Raw genomic sequence first — 23,506 nt, 5'->3', positions numbered from 1 at the left:
AGTATTTACTAGTCTTTATGTCCCACACGTGATCTACGTGCAATGACCTCCATGAGCCTTAAATTGCTGTATTAAACAAGAAAGAGCAATCAGAGATTGCAGACCCTCTCCAGTACGTGTTTTTAGTGTTTTTTCAGACTTTCGCGCTAAAACAAATATGGCGCCCATACCACGTGACCTATGACGTCATATTTTTTTTGTCCACCATTGTATCACTCGACGCTCAAGAAATTTCATCTCGATCGGATGAAGTTTTGTACTTGTCGAATTATGACATCATAACGGAGGCACCTATGACATCATCATTAACATATTTTATTCCCCATGGAGAGTTCTTTACAATGAGCCATGCCTCAATTGTTTTCTATGCAGTGCTTTTGGTGATATAGAGGTGCAAAGGTTTTCGGTTTTTCAAAGATGGTACCCATACCACGTGACCTATGACGTCATAATTATTAAAAATCATACAGGAGGAGGTGCAACTATGGTGAAAATTTCATGTCAATCAGACCAACGGTTGTAGAGAAAATAATATTTATTATGTGCGGACAAACAGAAGTAGTGTATATATGCTGCTTCTGGGACACTCTCATTTTCCCATTGACTTACATGTTAATTTTTCCCCTCCCTCATTGCCCCTAAACACCTCTATTTCTCTCACCCTGTTCTTTACGAACCTTCTAACCTTTTGACATGTTATCCTTATTCATTAGACCACTTAAACAATGGTCCTTCTGTGTGAACCTGTGATCCTTCTGACCTTATGGACCTTTTAACCTTTTACTCTTAATATCATCTGGTGAATCATCTTTGACCCACTCAAACAACGACCCTACAAATATTTGTTTATGTGTGGGAAATAATTTCATTCTCCTACAACTCTCCTCACCGTCTAATACATTAACAAAAAATATGTTTGAGTTTGGTTCTTTATTAAGATATTTTAACTGAGCTAAGATAAAATGGTAAACCTCCCTCAATGTTCTTGTTTGAGCGCCTCCAGTGCCACACACATTTTGGTAGGCTCTGCCCACCTTTTGTTAAGCTCCGTCCACTTTTTGGTAAACCCCGCCCACTTTTGGTAAGCCACGCCCACCTTTTACGAAGCCACGCCCACTTTTTGCTATGTCCCGCCCACTTTTGCTAAGTCCCACCCACTTTATAAACTCTTCAGCATTGTATCATTTCCAGGTAATACATTACATCATTTTCAGGGAATTTCCATCACATCATTTCCAGTTAAGACACGCCCAGGGAATTTCCACAGGAAATGACACACACCCAGCCCTTCTTATAAAAGGCACCGACCACACAGGCTTTTTCAAACACGCTTTCTGCTTCACTTGAGAATGGACTCCTATGCCGAAATGGAATGGGATAACTTTGCTATTCCTTGGAGTCCTACTACCTGTGTAGAACTCAACCTTCAGATTGATGAACTGGACTCGAACCTCTTATCAATGGAGGTAAGTTTGTTTATTTATTTATTTATTTATTTAATTTTTTTTTTTTTTTTTTTTTTTAGATGAGACTCATGTAAGAGTTAACAAAGTTTATTTTAATATTCATAGAGCTTGATTTATACAAATAAAAATATTGTATTAAATTAATACATTGTTATTTTCTTTCACAGGAAATTGTATCTGAGATACGAAATGAAAATTCTGCTTTTAACACAACTTGGGATGAAGTTATTTTTTTGTTTGAAGACATTTTGAACAACCAAGACCCCCAGAACGAGTTCTACCTTGATGACCCAGCCAAAGAGTTATACCTTGGAGATCCACAAAATCCTGAAAAAGAGTTTTACCATGATGATACTTGTTGTGAGTTATCAAAACAAAACCCACTGAACAAGTTCTACCTTGATGAGCCAGAATACAAGTCATACATTGGAGACCCACAAATTTCTGAAAATTGGGAAAGGGGAGTTCTCCCTGATGGTCCGCAGTTATACTATGTGAGACACATCATAGAAACCCTAAAAAATTGTGAAATGGGAATTCTCCCTGATGGTCCGCAGTTATACTATGTGAGACACATCATAGAAACCCTAAAAAATTGGGCAAGGAGAGTTCTCCCTGATGGTCCGCAGTTATACTATGTGAGACACATCATAGAAACCCTAAAAAATTGGGCAAGGAGAGTTCTCCCTGATGGTCCGCAGTTATACTATGTGAGACACATCATAGAAACCCTAAAAAATTGGGAAACGGGAATTCTCCCTGATGGTCCGCAGTTATACTATGTGAGACACATCATAGAAACCCTAAAAAATTGGGCAAGGAGAGTTCTCCCTGATGGTCCGCAGTTATACTATGTGAGACACATCATAGAAACCCTAAAAAATTGGGAAAGGGAAGTTTTCCCTGATGGTCCGCAGTTATACTATGTGAGACTTATCACGGAAACCCCAAATATTTCTGAAAATTGTGGTTCTACCTTGGGGACTTGGAAAGATGGTTATATTTTTGGAGACTCGGAATGGGGGTTTTGTTTTGATGACTCGGAATGTGATACCTATCTTGGAGGCTCAACAGGAATGTGGTTATACCTTGGGAACTTGGAAAGTTGGTTTTATTTTGGAGACTCTACCTGTGGGGTCCATCTTGGAGACTCTTTGGATTCTAAAGCAATGAACAATGTTCTTTGTTTAATGACGCTTGATTTAAGCAATATCAAGAAAGTTCGAGGAAGAAAATGCTGGAAAATTCTTTCTTCCCATTTCTACTTCTTCAAACTTGAAAGCCTTGAAAGACAGAATTGGAAGAAGAGGAAAAAAAAAAAAAGAAATACATATTTTTTTAAAAGAAGAAAAAAAAGATTATGTTAGGGTTTGGGTGGGATTTTGAATGTGAGGGTTAGGGATGGGGTTGGGTTAGGGATGGGGTTGGGTTAGGGTTGGGATTTTGAATGTGAGGGTTGGGGTTGGGTTAGGGATGGGATTGGGTTAGGGTTGGGATTTTGAATGTGAGGGTTAGGGATGGGTTGGGGTTGGGTTAGGGATGGGGTTGGGTTAGGGTTGGGATTTTGAATGTGAGGGTTAGGGATGGGGTTGGGTTAGGGATGGGGTTGGGTTAGGGATGGGGTTGGGTTAGGGATTGGGTTGGGTTAGGGATGGGGTTGGGTTAGGAATGGGTTGGGTTAGGGATGGGGTTGGGTTAGGGATGGGTTTGGGTTAGGGATGGGTTTGGGTTAGGGATGGGGTTGGGTTAGGGATGGGGTTGGGTTAGGGTTTGTATATTATTATGACTCACTCACACATACACAAAAGTTAAGCCCCAACTGAAAAGTTGTGGGATTCTGTGTTTGGGGTTCACAGATTTAAAAACGTATCCCCATTATACACACTCAAAAGTTAAGCCCCAACTGAAAAGTTGTGGGATTCTGTGTTTGGGGTTCACAGATTTAAAAACGTATCCCCATTATACACACACAAAAGTCAAGCCCCAACTGAAAAGTTGTGGGATTCTGTGTTTGGGGTTCACAGATTTAAAAACGTATCCCCATTATACACACACAAAAGTTAAGCCCCAACTGGAAAGTTGAGGGATTCTGTGTTTGGGGTTCACAGATTTAAAAACGTATCCCCATTACATTTTATTTATTTATTTATTATTTTCAAGGGTATTATCTGCTTACTTGTGTTTTTTGTAATTCTTGTGAGTAAAATGAACCCAAGATTTCTTCTCCATTTAAATCATATAATTTGTAGGTCCAAGGGACTGTATCCATTACATCAACGATTTTAAATAATTCATTAGTCCATCTCTTTGTATAACCTTTCTCAAAATGGCTTTTCCATTTGTATATTCTTACAATATCACCAACTTTAAACTTGGGCTTTCTCAAATTAATCTCCTTTTCATATTCTAATTTTGTAAATGTTTCTGATGGTTTTGATTTTGTTGATGAATGAACTGTATTATTGTAATTATCTACAATATCCTGAATTAAATACACCCATTTTTGAGAACTGAGTTGTGTGAATTTTTTATATAATTTCTCTTTTAAAGTACGATTAAAACGCTCAATAACAACTGCCTTTCCTTCATTAAAGGTGCTGTATAATTTAATACCCTTCCCCTTAAGAAATTTCATGAATATTTTGTTATAGAACTCTGTTCCCTCATCAGTCCATAACTTCTTTGGTTTCCTTTTATCCCGATCAAATATTCGCTTAAAGGCTAACATTAAAGTATCACCCCTTTTATTTTTTAAAGGGACAACCCAGGCAAATCTACTCCTCAAATCAATAACGGTTAAAGCATACCTGTATCCCCTGTCATTATTCAATTCAATTAAATCAGCGGACCATATGTGGTCGGTGTATTTAGAATAAACCTTCCTTCTTTTAAACTTTGTGATTATAGGTTTGTGTAATTCATCAGCCAAAAGCTCCTCAGTCTTGATGACATCATTAGAGCCTAATAGTTTTTTGAGGAATAACCAAGACCAAGTTTCAATTTAGCATTTATCAAATTTCTCACAATAAACCTATCAACTTTCTCTCTCAACGTTGGATTTTGTATCAAAGACAAATTATACAACATTTCGCTGTCGGCTTTATGTTTTTCAGTCAACGTAGTGGTATCCCCATAAGCAATATCATGCTTCATACACACTTCATCAACCCTATTTGTAGGTTTAGACCAAGGTTTAGGATTGTTAGCCTCATCTAATCTTTTATCCAAGTTTGTTCCTGGACCACAGAAAGAATACCCTGGAAGGTGTAATTCCCCTGGAATTCCAGTTGTTGTAAATTTACTTCCTGACAGAAACTTTTGTATGTCTCCTCCTCTTTTAGGAGAGATGAATTGGCACTTTTTAGAGCCACACACTTGACATATTCCTTTTTGACAAACTCTATTATTTTTAGCTTTAACATAAGAGATATTTTTAGATTTAGTTTTCTTTTTACATTTGAGACAATAACTCATATTTATTTATCAGAAAAATTCCGACAGAGTATCAAAACCTTTTTGGTTTTCAACATATACATTTCAATCTTGATTTTTAAAACATAAAGAATCCTAAGGAATGCCTTCACTCTCTCCTCCATTTATTTACAAATAAAACTAACTAAAGTCAATTACACCGACATCATCAACCACATAATCTTTTCCTTCTTCTTCTTCTTTATCCCCACTTTCTCATTTAAATCTCCCTGAAACTGAAGACATTGACGTCGTTATTCTTGAAAATAATATTTTCATTAGACTTCTCATTTCTTTATTTTCCTCCTCAGTGCGTTGAGTTTGATTTATTTGCTGTAATACCTTCAATCTTTTATTAATCTCACTGATTTCCATCTTTTTATATTTTTCCTCCCTCTCTCTTTGCTCCCTCTCCTCCTTCTCTCTTTTCTCCCTTTCCTCCTTCTCTCTTTTCTCCCTTTCCTCCCTCTCCTCCTCCTTTTTCTCCCTTTCCTCCTTCTCCTTTTTCTCTCTTTTCTCCCTTTCCTCCCTCTCCTCCTCCTTTTTCTCCCTTTCCTCCTTCTCCTTTTTCTCTCTTTCCTCCTTCTCTTCTTTAACTCCTTCCTCATTTATCTTAGCAATTTTTGATATCAATATTTTCACAGCATTCATTCTTTCTTTATTTTCCTCTTCGGTGAGTTGAGATTTATCTTCTTGCTGTAATACATCCACTCTTTTTTGAATCGCTCTGATTTCCATCTCCCTCTCCCCCCTCTCTCTTTGTTCCCTCTCCTCCTTCTCTCTTTTCTCTCTTTTCTCCTTCTCTTCTTCAACTCCTTCCTCATCCCTTGCTACCCTTGAGTTTAAACCCCAAAGAATATTATACATATACTCATCTGGATTTTGAGATATTCTTGTATCTATAATTATTTTTCTCATAATAGGATACCAATAAGATTTGTTGACGATTTCTAAAAGAGTTTTATATTTCATAACTTTGAGAAGTTCATTTTTATTTAATATTTTAAACAAGTCTCTATTTGTGGGTTTAACAATATCAGTATAAGGCCAGTTTTTTATGACAAAATTCCCATGTATATGCTCCAAATCATAAGGTATGTAATACCGAGCACCCTTTTCTTGTAGGTATCCTTGAATACAAAAATTATAATTCTCTTGTAGTCTTCTTCCTGCCATTTATGTATCAGAAATATATGTGAGATTAATATTATGACAGGTAATACCACCCCATCTTCCCACTACCAAATCGGTTTGTATTCCTCGGCTTTCTATCCTTATCTCATTACCTTCCTTCTTTGTCATGCGAACCATCGCTATACTATCATATATTTTTATTTTCTTAAAATCACGTATTTGTTGTTTACTAATTGTACTTCCACATAAATCCTTATCTTCACCAAGTGGATAATATTCTTCTTTACGAGACTGATTTAAATCATGTAGGTCTTCTATGTTTATTGAAAAAGACCAATTATACCCTAAATCAGGCATATCATACCCCCATTTATTAATTCGCATATTAACTAAATGTCCTTCTTTATAAAATTTAATTGTAAGCAGGTAGTTAAATTCAATGAGGAAAGGTGTATGGTCAGTATAACCAGGTGTTGTGGTTGTAAATTTTACTTGTTTCACAAAACGTGCTGTTTTCTTTAAAGATATATATTGTGATAAATCACTGAATCTAATCAAGTCATTCGCATCTGTAGGGTTTGGATAATTGATTAATTTATAAGTATTCTTCATATTAATATTTTTACTTACACTATATTTTTGTCGTTCAGCCTGTGCCTTTGTATAATAATTTGATAAATCAATATCCTGAGAGGATTTTCCAAAGATAGAACCATCTTTTCCAACATAGGTCATTTATATTAGATAAAAAATGATATCATAAAAATTTTCATTATTGTTGAGTTGAAATAATACATATAAACATAATTGGCCACAACATTTAGAATTAATTTCTTGAACTTGGAATGTTTGATAAACACCATTCTGTAAGAATTGTATTACTTCAACAGGTGGTGGCATACCATAACTATCAAAATAATATTTATCCTGACTATTATGAATACAAACCCAATGAGAACCATTCTGTGTGTCTAAATTCATAATAATATTCTTTGTATTCTTATTTATATGTATTAATTCATCTCTCATACAAATAACCACATTATCAATTTTTAGTGTTTTACAATACTTAGCTAGTTCTATATTTGACGTTGTATTCTTTCCAAATTGTTTAAACCATTTATCCATTTATTTATGAGAAAGATACAATCCATTACCCCGTTTAGTTAGTTTAACACCCGCTTGAGCGATAGAGGAAAGCATATCTCCAACCAACAATCTAGCTTTATCAGGTAGACTTTCAAGTTTTTGAGCAAAATCTACAATTACACCACTTCCACTAATTTGTTTCTCCAACTCCTTGTTATGTCTTTCCAATTCTTTTTGAGCTTTTAGTTGTGCCTTCCTTTCGTTAGCAGTTTTTACCGCTGCTGAAATACCACCAGTCAATGCTCCCGCCGCACTTAAACCAGCAAATAAAGGAATTAGAAACGGGAGAAATCCTCCTCTTGACTCATCTATTGAATATTTCTTTAACATAGGTTTCGTCATTTTAATTTTAAGTGATCCAACATCATTTAGTGTTTTTACTTGTGTGTGTGTGAGTAAAACATCAATTCTTACAGCTCCTTTTCTTTGAATTGTATTAACATTAATAATACAAGGCTTTTGATTTTGAATACAAGATGTTAATTTATTAAGATTGATTTGATTAACATATACCCCAACCATTTATTTATGAGAAAAAACCTATGTGATATTAATCATAACACCATTATCTGTATTAATCTGTAATTCTGTTTCCTCCAAAAGCAAACAATATGCATTAACCTCTTCACTCTCCCCTCTTTCAATGTATAGAGAAGTATCCACTCGATTAGACTTTATAGTTTCCTTTTGAGAACTCAGGTCAATTGCGTAGATTGTATATAAACCTTTAAATGCAACCATATCCAAAATAGGATCATTATTACCATTACTTTCACACACTTTTTGGTAGGACTTGTAGGCTTCCGCATAATCATTTTTTTCCCAATCAATTTCCAATCTATCTCGCGGATAAAATGTGCCATCAAGAGAAACCCGAAGTTGTTTCACCTTAGCATTATCACTCAGCGCATTATTCTTATTAGTACCCTCCTCTCCATCTGGTTTTTTAAAAATGAGCCATAGGTATCGTGGCTTTCCTTCAAGAACACCCAAATTCCAAGTGTAGGTAGTGTGTTCCAGTTTAACGTGTTGACATCTTCTTTTAAGGTATGATACATTTAGCGGTTTCTTTGAGTTAAGTCTTCTATTTAACATCTCCTCCGTTTTAAGATTAGGAGTATATTCATTGATATACCAACACAAATCATTAATAACAAATTTATTATTGTCGCCAAAAGCATTTTCAGCCCCAAAAAGCAATCTATTTACATTATCATTCCTTTGTAGTTGAAATCTAATTTTAAGACCATACAAAACTTTATCATAATCACAAAATCCAAATATACCTTTAAGAGGTACTGCTACGGTAAAACTATTCTCAGCTTTTGCGTCATCATTATACATTGACTTCCTTTGACTATAACCAGGGTCTGTGTTTGTTCCCGTTGACATATCAGGAATAAAGCCTTCAACAGCTCCCTTACCCATTCTATCACCAAACGAATATAGTGTAAATTTCATCATTTCAGATGTAGCAGAGACATAATCAACCGCTTCAACCTCTTGTGTTCCAATATACAGGCGAACACTGTCAAACATTTTCCAGAAGAAATCATTTACGAGTGTAGCATTAGTATTATTCGCAGCCTTAGTGAATTTAAATTTACACAGCAAGAAACTATCAGCTATATTCAAGTAAGTTTGTTGATTATTTATTTCAAAACTTTTTGTTCCGTTTGAATTCCAGTCGGTTCCTGTAATAGCATTTACCTTAAAATAGTCTTCCTTTTTAGTAGAGTTTGAAATGATAATCGTATCATCCAAATCATAGATACTATCAATCGCTTCCATACTTGTATTTATATAGTATTAAAATTGTTGAAACCCTGACCCAAGTATTTTAATGATTTTTTGTCGTTCTTGTGAAGATAGTTGAGTTTTACCTTTTTTAATTTCTTTGATTGCTTGTAATTTATGGGACTCCTTTTGAGCATCTTTTATACTCTTTACAACACCTGCTACATTTCCCATGAGAGAAGCAGTTGAACCAATTAGGTCTTTATGTTTAAGAATGGTTGAACCAATACCCATTAGAGTATCAATTATCCCATCTCCTTTATTTCGAAATTGATGACCCACACCCCGTTGTCTCTTAGGTTTATAGTATCCTTTACCCACATACCTTGTATAGTCTGGTGAAAGGAACATGCCCTCCCCTGTAATTATTTTATATTTTCCCAACTCGTGTTTTCTTACAATAACCATTATTTATTTATTGAAAAACTTCACGTAGGTGAATTCTGATGGATATAATTTCATCATTAAAGGATATCATACGATTATCTTGGTCGGTTATCCTAAAATTTACTCTGTATATGGTTTTTCCTGACACAGGTAAATAGACAAGATTTTTTGGTTCCATATTAAATTTATAACCAATCGGGGTTGAGTATGCACTGAATGAAAATATTGTATTTGTTCTTATTCCATCGTTATAAGCACCATCAATCAAATCACAATGAATTAATACTGAATTTATACCGGAGGATATTTGGATAACATTATCACTGTAAAACGTCCCGTTATTTTCAATCTTTTTTGAAGAGAAACCCAATAGCTCTCTAAACGAATTTTCAATCGTGAAATCAACTTTATAATTATTTTTAAGTTTAATAGTTGATTTTGAAGTGTGTTTTTGAATATCTATTACAATATTTTTTGGTTCATCACCTTTTTCTTTCATAAGGCGAGAGACTTCTGAAGATATTTGAGAAATCTCGTAAGCTCCAGGTGAAACGGTTATAGTTTTATATCCACTTCCTGGATTATAACTAAACTTGTTGTTTTTCTCTGTGATATTAAACAAGGTATTATAAGTTTCCATTGACAATAAAGATGCCTCATATGAGGTAAGGGGGTCAAGTTGTAGTGGGTAAGGGAATGAAGCTGTGTAATCGCTCGTTGTGAAATTAAAACTAAGAATTGTGCTTCTCATCTTATTTAATATCTAATAAAATATCTTTGTATTGACATTTATTAATTATTTTCATATTCATCAACTGATCTAAAATGGCTGAGGATTCATTAAAACAATTGTTGTTTCCAGCCTTCTTACTACCTAACAACAATAATAGCCTATTAACTAATTGTGATGGGTCATTTGGAAGAAAACTAACACCCGAACCAAGCTTACTTAAAGCATCAATAATATGTTTCTCCTTCTCATTCTTCTTACTTTTACCAGCAACAGAAACTCCATAATCAAGTGCATTTAACAACTCAATATATACCCTATCTTCCTCTCTTTCCATATCAAGTGGTTCCTCAAAATATTTTGAACCGCTGAATCCGGGGTTTGTTAGAAGAAACATTAATCTTGGAGTTAATTTAACATTTGGTTGAGTAGAACTCAAGAACATCAATTCATCATTAAATATCAATACCTTTTCTTCCACAAGATGAAACACTGCTGGTTCTTCTGTTGGAATGAGACCTGCTCTGGTTTTTGAACCCGCCGAATATTCATTGTTTTGAAGAGCTTCCACAACATAATTAGGGGGTTGATTTACCTGCTCAAGTTTCCGAAATAATCCCTCGTCATCATATTCTAATTCACCAAGTTCTTGTTTTGTTATCTGACTAAAATCTTTGAGCATTTGAAGTTTTTTCGGAGTAAATTCTACCGTGGGAACTGTAGGTGATTGTTGAGTTTTCAAAAGTGGTTTAAAGAATTTCTCTTGTTTTCTTTCAAAGGCTTCTTCACCAGTTAGTTTCTGTCTCCGTTTCTTCTTTATCTCTTCCTGTTGTTTAACAACTTTTGAAACTAATTGTTGATGTTCCTTAAACTTTCTTTCTCTTTCTTCGGTATTCATTTTCTGTATTTATTTATTGAAAAATATCATTTAATGAATTGTAAAGGTCAATGGGAAAATTTTCCTTTTCTTCATCATTATAGTAAATGTGTTGAAATAAATCTTTTTCTTTAAATATTTCATCAAATTCTTTATTGGTATTAATACGAGTTGTTATTTCTTCTTCACTAATACTTGTATCTCTGCTTTTCATACGTTTGCGTTGAATCTCCTCATCGATATCAAAACCGAATGATAAAATCTTAACTCCATCACCACACAATTGTTTAATAATTTGTCTCATTCCTTCAGGATTAGTTTCTAAAATCCCAAGACCATTAGATTTTACTTTATTTAACTCACTCTTACAATGTGAATATTTTGTAGAACCAAGAGAGACCTCCTCAAATATTTGACCTTCGTTCCTCAATCGCATATGTTCCTCCATTGAAATGTAGTAATAATCTTTCCCTTCTACTTCTCCTGGTCGCTTTGCTCTGGTTGTAGTACTCACAAAACGAATCATAGGGTGTTTTTTTAAAAAACTTACAATCTTTTCATTTTTACTATTCAAGAGTTTAGATTTATGAAAGTTCTTTCCAGAAGCAGATTTACCCACAAGGTTAATAATAATTGTTGTCATTTATATATGTAATTATGTTTAAAATAAAAATACATCCTTTAATATCTCATCTTGTTTCACAACAATATATTTATATTTTCCAATCGTGTGTTTCATATAATTTTCAAATTCTTTTTTACTACATAACGTAGAGCAATTATCTCTCCAAAAATTATTTACATCTATTGAATTTAACTTAAATAAAATAAAAGTATTGGCATTGTTTCTTATTGAGCGTCGAGGGAGTTGAAAATATGACTGACTAAGATAAATACAATTACAAGAAGAATGTCTCCCTCTTGTATAGTAGCTGTCCATTACTGTTTGGTTTCTCTCATTAACACAATCATCAAAGATGACGAGGTTCTTTTTTGATTTATCTAAATCTTGAGGTGAAGGTATATCATCCGTATTATCACTGAGAATACAAGTTATGGGTTTTGGTTTCGATTTTGATTTCTGTGTATCACAAAATAATTGTATTATATCTTCAATATTATAATCATTTAGTTTGTTTTGAAGTTTAAATAAACCGATAATGTCTTCCTTTTTAAGACCTGCATTAAAACCCTGTGAGAGTAGTTGATACTCGGGTTGAAAACTAGGCTTTGTAAAAATTATTAAATTATCATAATCTAAAAAATTAGGACCAAGGAGCATCTTTAAAAGTAAACAGGTTTTTCCACATCCGCTTGAACCAACAATTAGACATCTCAATGAATTTGGAATGTTTTTATGGTTATTAAATTTTATCTTATTTTCCCAAACGGGTAAAAAATCATTCATTTATATATTTGGAAAACAAGTCATCTAACTTTTTTTGAGCTATTTTAGAAACTCTATATTTTATCCTGAGTTCGGGTTTAATTTCAAAATAATTCATTATTTTATTTATATAGTATCTTGTATTAACATTTCCATTAAAATTATTTTGAATAATAAATATCATTAAACCCTTATACATTTCCTCAATACAAATAGTCTCTTCCCTTGAAAGAAATGGTGTATTATCATCACAATACTTAACATTCATCTCTCTTATTAATCTTGTAAAGTAATTCATTTTTGGTTCTAATTTAAAAGAGTTATATATATTTTTATATTTTTTATTATCATTAATTAAAATTAAATCACAGAAAATACATTGTTTATATGAACCCTCATTATTAAGCCCTATTCTATCACAAGCCGGACAATTCTCTAATTTATCATATGGAGAGTCTGGAAATTCTAAATATCCTTCAGAACTTATCATATTTATGTGGTAAATTTTTGCTTAAACTAAACGCAAGTTTATTCATTAATAAATACAATGTTTCAAAGCACAAAAGACAAATTTCAATCAATCTCTACTTCGGTGGAAGATATAGAAAAATATGTCAAAGATGTTAAATTGAACAAAGATAAATATGGAAATTTTTGGGTAAAACCAGTTATGGAAAATAACATGAGCCCCTCTATTTCATTTAAAGGAAGAGCTCTAACTATACCTGGAAAGACATCCATTAAAGTAAATCTAACAAAAGTTTCTCCTCTACTCCTGGCAATTTATTCAAAGCTTGAAAAAGTGATTGACCACGATACTTTGAAAAAGAATGATAAGACCATTAATAATTCTAGAGGAGACATTTGTATTTTCTTTAATAATCCAAAGGGTGTAGATCTAAGTAAAATGAATGATGTTAATATTTCTGGTGAAATGTCATTTCGTTCTATGATAGTTAGAGATTATTTAAAGATAACTTTTGATATAAAAATTGTAGAGATTGAATCTGTTAATGAAAGAAAGTATATAGATATTGATGGGAATATTTTTCTTGCTAATTAAATATGAGTCAATACAGCAGTGAAGATTTTACTATTTCATTGAACTCAGACGATAGTGATGATAGTATTTCATTGAACTTGGACGATGGTGATGATAGTATTTCATTGAACACAGATGATAGTTATGATACTAATAGTTTGTGCTCAAATGATAGTTATGAGAGTAGCTTTATTGATGACTCTGAGTATGATTCTGAGTATTCATGTGATAGTTATGACTTAGATGATTCTGAGTGAAAAAGTGTTTTAGTTTAAGCACAGCGATATATATAAAACGGAGCTGTAAAGCTCAAAAGTGTTTTATTTTAAGCACAGTGATATATATAAAACACCACGTTTTCTCACGCTATAAATATGGTTTATTGTGATACTTGCGAGAAGGAAGTAAAATATTATAAACAACATATTCTCACCGCAAAACATACATACAACATTTTAAACAAACTTTCCCCTCTTCCACCTGAAACAAAACACTGTTCTACATGTAATAAAAATATCCTCAAGAAAGGCTTCAAAATACATCTTAAAACAAATCTACATTTATCAAATTTTATCACAACTAAAAACTCTGATGGAGCATTCAAAGGACATATTAAAATAAGAGTCTTTAACTTCAAACCTCCTGAACCAGAGTCTATAGTTGATGCTGTAGAAATAGTTAAACCTGCTGTTCAAACGTTGATTGAAAAAACACTAAAGGAAATGAAACCACTTAAATTTTATATGGGAGTAAAATTAGAAATGACAAAGGATGAAGGAGTTATAGATGCACCATACATGAGAACTGAGCCACACTTTATATCTTCATATCAAGATTTTAAAACATCAGGAGTCTATGATGAACTTATTAAACAAGAGCAAGATGTGGATAATTCAATCGTAGGAAGTGGATTCAATATAGGAAAAATTATTTACATAGACATTCATATTCTTAAATCAGATCCTCTAAAAGCTTCTTCTTACATTGATTTACCCAGTGTTATCAAAAATAGAAAAGCAGTTATCAATATCAAAAATAAAGACAATAAATGTTTTCTCTGGTCTATTTTAGCACACTTACATCCTCCACATTTTCATGATGAAAGAGTATCTCATTATAAAAAATATGAGAATACATTAAATACGAAACATCTAAAGTTTCCGATGACTTTAAATGATATTCCTAAATTTGAAAAGATGAATAATTTATCAGTTAATGTTTATGGTCTAACAGAAACAAACAACATTCAGGTTTTAAAGCTTTCTGACAGTTGTAAACAAACTCATATTAATCTTCTATATTTTAATTCAGACGAAAATTCACATTATACATACATCAAAGATATTACAAAATTAATAAAACCACAAGTATGTAAAAGAACAAATAAAATATATATTTGTATGCGTTGTCTTAACTTCTTCCATACACAAGAAAGATTAGATAAACATTCAAATTATTGTGGTGAACATAAATCAACGGTAATCAACATGCCTAAAAAAGACTCAAAGATCACATTCAAAGATGAAAAGAAAACAATAAAACATCCATTTGTTATATATGCTGATTTTGAAAGTATTTTAGAAAAAATTGATACTGCTTCTCCAGATCCAAAAGAATCATACACAAATAAATATCAAAAACATACTCCTTGTGGTTTTTGTTATTATATCAAATCATCCGTTGGTGATAAATATAACAAGTTAGAGATGTATAGAGGCTCAAATACCCCAGAGGAGTTTGTGAAACGACTAGAAAAAGACTGTGTTCGATTAACCAAGATAATGAGAGAAACCAATAAACCAATGTCCTTAACAAGTAAAGAAAAAAGGGAATTTATAAAAAACAATGTCTGTCATATTTGTGAGGAGAAAATTGGTAAAGGTCTAAAGGTTAGAGACCATTGTCATCTCACTGGTAAATATAGAGGTCCGGCTCATCAAAGTTGTAATATTAATTATCAACTCCCCTCTTTCATTCCTGTCTTTCTTCATAACAACGCTCATTATGATACACATCTATTTATCAAGGAACTCTCAAAGACTTCTGGAAGTATCTCAGCAATTCCAAACACGGATCAGAAATACATTTCATTCACAAAAACAATTCACACATCTCCTATTACCCATCTAAGTTTTCCATAAGGAAGAGCCTGAGACATTGCCCAGCCATACAGGTTGTTCGCGTCATAGTACATCAAGTAAGAACTCTCTTTCGTTGGATCATAATTTGGAAGATATTTGTTATTTGCTTTTGCGTATCTACTCGAGCAGACTTGTGAAATTCCACCTCTTTTTGCCTTTTCAATCATCAAAAGCAAATAACAAATATCTTCCAAATTATGATCCAACGAAAGAGAGTTCTTACTTGATGTACTATGACGCGAACAACCTGTATGGCTGGGCAATGTCTCAGGCTCTTCCTTATGGAAAACTTAGATGGGTAAAGGAAAAAGACTACAAAAACGTTTTACAAGATGTATGTATCTCTACACAAAAAGAATTGGATGAAGAAAAAGTTGGTTATTATTTTGAAATTGATTTAAAATATCCAGAGGAACTCCATAACCTACACAAAGATCTCCCATTTGCTTGTGAGAAAGAAAGTCCAAAGAAAGAATGGTTGAGTGATTATCAACGATCGTTTGATATAGGTGAATCAACAGAAAAATTACTTACTACATTATATAACAAGAAAAATTATGTTCTACACCAAAGAAATTTGCGACAATATTTATCAAAAGGTCTAAGAGTAGAGAAGATCCATAGGGTTCTAAAGTTCAATCAAAGTCATTGGTTAAAGGGGTACATTGATTTTAATACACAAAGAAGAACAGAGTCAAAAACAGATTTTGAGAAAGACTTTTATAAATTGATGAATAATGCGGTCTTTGGTAAGACTATGGAGAATGTGAGGAAAAGACAAAATATCAGACTATCAACATCTTGGGAACAAGCATCAAAATTAATTAATAGACCGAGTTTTACTCGAGCTGAGGTCTTTACTGAGAACTTTTGTGCGATCCATTTGATTAAAGAGAGTATTGAAATGAACAAACCTATTTATATTGGAACAACAATTCTTGATTTATCAAAGTCATTAATGTATGATTACTTTTATAATAACTTGAGGAAGAAATATCAAAATGATGTTAATCTACTTTATATGGATACAGATAGTTTTATTTTGAAAATTAATACCAACGATGTTTATTCAGACATGAAAAGAGACATTAATATCTATGACACGAGTAATTACAGTCCAGAGAGTGAGTTGTTCTCTTCTAAAAATAAAAAGGTGATTGGAAAGTTCAAGGATGAATTAGGAGGAAATGTTATGAGTGAATTTGTGGGATTGAGGTCTAAGGCTTATGCTTATAAATACATTGTGAATAACGTCGAAAAGACTGATAAGAAGTTAAAAGGTGTAAAGAAAAATGTTATTAAAGAAACAATAAACTTTAAGGATTATTATAACTGTTTAACAACAAAGAAAGAAGAGTTTAGAAAGATTAATGGAATAAGAAGTTATAAACATAAATTATATTCAGAAGAGATGAATAAGAAAGCATTGGGGGCTTTTGATGATAAGAGGTTTATTTTAGAAAATGGAATTGATAGTCTCCCTTATGGTTATATAAGTATATAAGTGATAAGTTAAAAAGGGGGTTAGGGATTTTAACGGGCTACCGCCGCCTTTTTACTATTATATAAATGATAGAACCAAGTACCAACCAGACTAAAGAGTGGAGGTGTAATCAACCTTGGTATATAAATGGTAAACATAACGAATGTGAAAAATATCAAATAGGTATAATTGAAAAGACAACTGGTAAAACAATTTACAAAACAAATAAGAGAATTAATTTAAATACCGGTGAATTGGGTAAAAAAGATGGAAATATTTTTGAGTGGACGGAAAACTTTGATGGTTGTCAGGAAAATATATACTTTAATTTAAAAATGGTATGTGGCACTGGAGGCGCTCAAACAAGAACATTGAGGGAGGTTTACCATTTTATCTTAGCTCAGTTAAAATATCTTAATAAAGAACCAAACTCAAACATATTTTTTGTTAATGTATTAGACGGTGAGGAGAGTTGTAGGAGAATTAAATTATTTCCCACACATAAACAAATATTTGTAGGGTCGTTGTTTGAGTGGGTCAAAGATGATTCACCAGATGATATTAAGAGTAAAAGGTTAAAAGGTCCATAAGGTCAGAAGGATCACAGGTTCACACAGAAGGACCATTGTTTAAGTGGTCTAATGAATAAGGATAACATGTCAAAAGGTTAGAAGGTTCGTAAAGAACAGGGTGAGAGAAATAGAGGTGTTTAGGGGCAATGAGGGAGGGGAAAAATTAACATGTAAGTCAATGGGAAAATGAGAGTGTCCCAGAAGCAACATATATACACTACTAACAGACAAGCAAATGAAAAATCACTCATAGAGCGACACTTGGCAAAACAGAACAAAGTGGAATGGCACTCAGTAGAGCATCCTTTTAACCTCAAAAATAGTGGGTGGTTGAATTCAGTTGGCTGATGTGAAAATCGTATTCAAATTTCAAGTGAATCGTATGAAAATTGAGGATTTTAGAAATTTGAAATTGTTGTTGACTTTTGGCCTATGTTACTCTTTTGGCCTATGATCATCTCAAAAATAGTTGGTTTGTTGAATTCAGTTTGCTGATATGTAAATCCCATTCAAATTTCAAGTCAATCGGATGAAAATTGAGGATTTTAGAAATTTGAAAAAGGTGGTTGACCTTTGGCCTATGTTGACCTTTTGGCCTAAGCTAATCTCAAAAATAGTTGGTCGTTGAATTCAGTTAGCCGATATGTAAATCCTCTTCAAATTTCAAGTCAATCGGATGAAAATTGAGGATTTTAGAAATTTGAAAAAAAGTGGTTGACCTTTGGCCTATATTGACCTTTTGGCCTATGTTGATCTCAAAAATAGTTGGTGGTTGAGTTCAGTTTGCCGATATGTATATACTATTCAAATTTCAAGTCTATCGGATGAAAATTGAGGATTTTAGAAATTTGAAAAAAGTGGTTGGCGGTTGGCCTATGTTGACCTTTTGACCCCAAAAATATATAGGATTTTGTCGCACCATAAACTCTGCCATTTGGTGAAGTTTAGTGAAGATCGGTTTAAAATTATGACCTGTAGGCAAGTATAAGTGAGCAGACAAACACACACACAAACAAACACACATACAAACCGGAATGATCAACATACTTGCAAAACATTTTTTTTTTTTGGCCAAGTAACAAACAGACATACCCTCCCTTTCCTCTGGCTCAGGTAATAAATGCAGTATCTGGAGAGGCGTGCTCCATTATTTAATTCCTGATGGACAAGCTGTGGTGGTTTTAAATTGTTATGGAATGGTTATTCAATGTGATTGCATTGTTTGTGTATTTGGATATCTAAACAACGATTGGTGCAACCTTTTGGTTCCCTGGTGTACACTACAATTTCCATAGATCCGTTTTTAACTCGTTATAGCATTCCCGTTTTAACCACAGTCACGTTTTCCTCACTAAACATTGCTGCATGTGGCTGGAAGGCCCTCGTTTGCCAGTTTTGCAGTTGCACGTTGTCCTACACGATATCCATTGGTTGTTCCTTTTTGAATAGAATACAATATCTCATTAATTTCCTGTTTATTGGAGCCTCGTTTGTCTGTGAGGCTACGGCTCAAGGTACTTATGGACCAAATTGTGCGTGTGTTTTTTCAGGTGTGAGAGTGGACAAGTCAGGGTGTGGGATCTTGGCTCCAGGAGGGTACAGCAGGAACTGAAGGCACATGGAGACAAAACCATCCTGTGGCTGCACTTTGATGATGGATCACTTTTTAGGTTGAACCATAGTGTCTTTGTCCTTGGGTTTTTGCTTTCCGAGCCAAGTGTTTTGTCTTGTTGCGTCGTTGTAGGAAACTCGTATAACTGCTGTGCCCCGTGTGCGTGGGAATGAAACGGTTGGTACTTTTTGCATTTTATTTTCTAACGACTTTCCATGGGTAACTAGGTGGGCATATCGAAGTTACACTTTTTAAATGCTTTATGGTATTCCTTATTGTTATTGTAATAATTAGCTACACAATTTAATGCACTTTCTGGTTTCTCCCAAAGTTTCATGCTGGAAATAGCTTTTCAGACGACATCAGGATAGCTCAGAGATGGCGTACTCACAATTGAGTTGTCTTGTCTAGGTTTGATTCCTAACCAAGCTCTACACTTCCATCTTGGTATTACACGAGCAGTGTGAGGTGTCATTGCATGTGCCCGTCCATAGGATGGATGGTAAGCCTGGCGCGCCCCATCTGTTGGGGGCTTCGGCCAATGCCGGATTAACCTTTTGTGGGCCTGGCGCCGAACAAATTTGTGTGCCCCCATTTGGGAAGCCATTATAAAAGACAGGAGATCGACACAGAAGTTGGCTTTAACACAGCACAGAGATGCACCGGTAATATTTCCAGTATTCACAAGGTTAAGTTGTACGTGGAGGTGGCTGCCACTAGGGTACCAGCAATGGTTATTTCCTTGTGTCTTTTTCTGTGTTTTTCTTTTTCTGTGAAGATTGTCATGTGGACCGCAAGGCTAACCCCCGCTCTAGCAGGGAAAATGGCCTTAAAATGCGTTGTTGTTGTTGTTTTTCTGTGTTCGGCAAAATGATTTCATCAGGAGCGGCATATTCATCGTCGGAGCCATCAGTGTAGACTGGACCCACCAGAGTATCAACGACACTATTTACTGCCATCACCGGGAGTCGACGGCATTCGAAGCATTGTTATTGCTTCTACGAAGCAGTTCTGCTTTATTTTCATCCATTTCCACTTTATGCTTGAATTTTTGAGCGACGCTTAAATGTTTTTCGTAATTTTTGTCTCTAGTTCTCCTCTGAACCAACTTTCTCGGTCCACCTCTCACCCACGTCTGAAACGACGGTGTGTGCATTGGAACACCGTTTACAGTGCAGTGACGTCAAGCACCAGTAAATGACTGCAGTGCGGAAATTAAATGTAAACTACAACAACACAACAGCATGATTATATGGCCCTTTAAATAATATACGAGTATGTGTATGTATGTATGTATGTATGTATATATATACACGGGGTTCCCATAAGTCTGGAGGGCTTGTATTCACAGAATATGTTCAATGTGTCCAGCATTCTTTTGCCCCTATTTTTTTTTGCCACATTCTTTTTTGCCCCCTCGTACATATACATGTATCCAGACTTATGGGACACCCTGTATATATATATATACACACACCCTTTTAAATAGTTTGGTTTTCAAAAATAACAATTTTGGTTGTTTTGGGCCACTTCTGAGTGTAGTCCTGGCATTCCATAACCCACCATGAAGTCCATTGAAGAGCGTGAAACAGTCACGATAAGTAGTGATGATGTCGACTGCAATTTGGAGGTCATTTGCATATGTCGTCGGTTGTGTAACAAAACCCAAACCATGCTATTTGGCCCCTTGAGGCCTTTGTAGGTATAATTTTACTTTTTGGGGAGTGGTATGGGGTGGCCCTACTAACAGTTCTCATAAATTATAAATTGAACATTTTTAACCGATCCACTGGCATTCGGAATTCTTTACATTATGGCGAAGTAGTGGCATGAAATAGTCTTTCCATCAAAATGTGCCTCACGTTTATGAAATATATATTTCATGTTTTACTTCATTCCCACCTCAAAACCTCCCATGTTATTACACTCCCTGCTCTGCACAACCACCTTTTGCCTACCCCAAAGCCAGGGCAGGGATGGCTGGGTAAGGCGCTGGAGTATGGAGGAGGGACGAGCAGACATTTGCGCCTCATTCATCGTGGAAGGTCTGGGCTTCTGCAAGGCAGCATTGTCTAAAGGAATGAGCGATGAGGTGGAAGAAACTGGACGTCAGCTTCTGGCTGTGCCAGGAAAAGAGATGGATGAGGTAAAATAACCCATTGCAAACCCCACATCCAGCAGCAAGCCTCACCTCTTAAATTGCTCATTATTTCCTCTCTGCTTTCTCACCATAATTTCATCAGGTGTGCTTGTATGACGTCGCAAGTGGTCACCAGGTGGGAACCCTAAAATCAGCAGCAGAACCTTCCCTTGGAATGGTGACGTGCATGCAGTTTCTCCAGGTAACCTTGCTTTCTTCCACCAGACCCTCTGATCAAGCTTGGGAATTCTCATTGTGTATGACTATCTCGATGGCCCCGTGAAACCATTTTTGACCTGCCTTTTAGAATTGTTTTGGCTTTACATTTGGTATCTCTAACACCAAGAACAATCTTAACTAAATTACCTGGAATGGAACAAAAATAGTTTGCGGTCAATTTCAACAATCACAGAACTGTTATGTATTCGTGCTCGTTTCTCTGGTGCGTCTTTTACAATTGACCCATAGATTTCTTCTGGAGCAGGCCTTCTGCTTCTAGCAGGCTATGAAAGTGGATCCTTGTGTCTCTGGGACATTAGAATGGGTCAACTACTCTCTCGATCACCCGCCCGACAAGACCCGATCTTCTGTCTCGCGTGGGACGGCCTCACGGGCACGTGCGTATCGGCGGGGCCTGGTGAATCGCTTGAAACTTGGAAACTCAATGACGGGCGGGATCTGGAGGTAAGAAAGTCCACTTAGAGTGCAAATGAACCTTGAATCTTGAGCGCTGAGTGCGAGCAATGTTTGTCGAAGGAATATTTGGCTTCCGGCTAGTCCGTGCTGTTCATTACCACACAGAAAGGCCGGTTTCCTCATTTTCCTCCTCCTGACTTGTTAGTGCTAATTGATGACGGGTGTGTCAAGTTAAGTGGCAGAAAGATAAGACTGTGGGGCTTGTTCCTGTTTTTGTTTACCCACTCCTATGTCTCTCTGTCTTTGTCTTTCTCTCTCTTGCTCTCTCTTGCTCTCTTGCTCTCTTGCTCTCTCTTGCTCTCTTGCTCTCTTTTGCTCTCTTGCTCTCTCTTGCTCTCTCTTGCTCTCTCTTGCTCTCTCTTGCTCTCTTGCTCTCTTTTGCTCTCTTGCTCTCTCTTGCTCTCTTGCTCTCTCTTGCTCTCTCTTGCTCTCTTGCTCTCTCTTGCTCTCTTTCTCTCTCTTGCTCTCTCTCGCCCTCTCTCGCCCTCTCTTGCTATCTCTTGCTCTCTCTTGCTCTCTTTCTCTCTCTTGCTCTCTCTCGCCCTCTCTCGCCCTCTCTTGCTATCTCTTGCTCTCTCTTGCTCTCTTTCTCTCTCTTGCTCTCTCTCGCCCTCTCTCGCCCTCTCTTGCTCTCTCTTGCTCTCTCTTGCTCTCTCTTTCTCTCTCTCTCTTGCTCTCTTGCTCTCTCTTGCTCTCTTTCTCTCTCTTGCTCTCTCTCGCCCTCTCTCGCCCTCTCTTGCTATCTCTTGCTCTCTCTTGCTCTCTTTCTCTCTCTTGCTCTCTCTCGCCCTCTCTCGCCCTCTCTTGCTCTCTCTTGCTCTCTTGCTCTCTCTTGCTCTCTCTTGCCCTCTCTTGCTCTCTCTTGCTCTCTCTTGCTCTCTCTTGCTCTCTCTCGCTCTCTCTCGCCCTCTCTCGCCCTCTCTCGCCCTCTCTTGCTCTCTCTTGCTCTCTCTTGCTCTCTCTTGCTCTCTCTTGCTCTCTTTCTCTCTCTTGCTCTCGCTCTCTCTTTCTCTCTCTTGCTCTCTCTTTCTCTCTCTTGCTCTCTCTTGCTCTCTCTTGCTCTCTCTTGCTCTCTTTCTCTCTCTTGCTCTCGCTCTCTCTTGCTCTCTCTTTCTCTCTCTCACCCTCTCTGTATCTGTCTGTCTCTCTCTCTCTCTCTCTCGCTCTTGCTCTCGCTTTCGCTCTCGCTCTCTCTCTCTCGCTCTCGCTCTCTCTCTCTCTGTTCTTGTCTCTCTCTTTCTGTCTTGCTCTGCATTTATCTTTCTTCCTTGCTTTTGCATATTTTTGGATGGAGACGATAGTATGATGTGGTTTAATTTGCTGATGCGGAGTACCGGGAAAATGTGCGTTATGGCACGTGTCTTGCTGCCCACTGTTTGTTCTACCTGTTTGGAGAAATTTGAGCTGTTTCCTCGAGTTAGA

General features: G+C 35.5%; 1 protein-coding gene across 2 annotated transcripts in view; it reads left to right on the top strand.

The window, feature by feature from the left end:
• The window catches only part of GNB1L (G protein subunit beta 1 like), a 567,228-nt gene that overhangs the window by 542,741 nt on the left and 981 nt on the right, over positions 1–23,506 (top strand). For both annotated transcript variants that reach the window (XM_078776520.1, XM_068113564.2), the window contains 4 exons: positions 19,187–19,306; positions 21,214–21,394; positions 21,492–21,590; positions 21,857–22,072. In XM_078776520.1, the coding sequence (XP_078632646.1) occupies positions 19,187–19,306; positions 21,214–21,394; positions 21,492–21,590; positions 21,857–22,072 (616 nt within the window). The remainder of the gene's footprint in view (positions 1–19,186; positions 19,307–21,213; positions 21,395–21,491; positions 21,591–21,856; positions 22,073–23,506) is intronic.

This window comes from Myxine glutinosa, chromosome 4 (genome assembly GCF_964187855.1).
Source record: "Myxine glutinosa chromosome 4, kmMyxGlut1.1, whole genome shotgun sequence".
Lineage (NCBI taxonomy): Eukaryota > Metazoa > Chordata > Myxini > Myxiniformes > Myxinidae > Myxine > Myxine glutinosa.
This window is presented reverse-complemented; position numbering and strand designations above follow the sequence as displayed.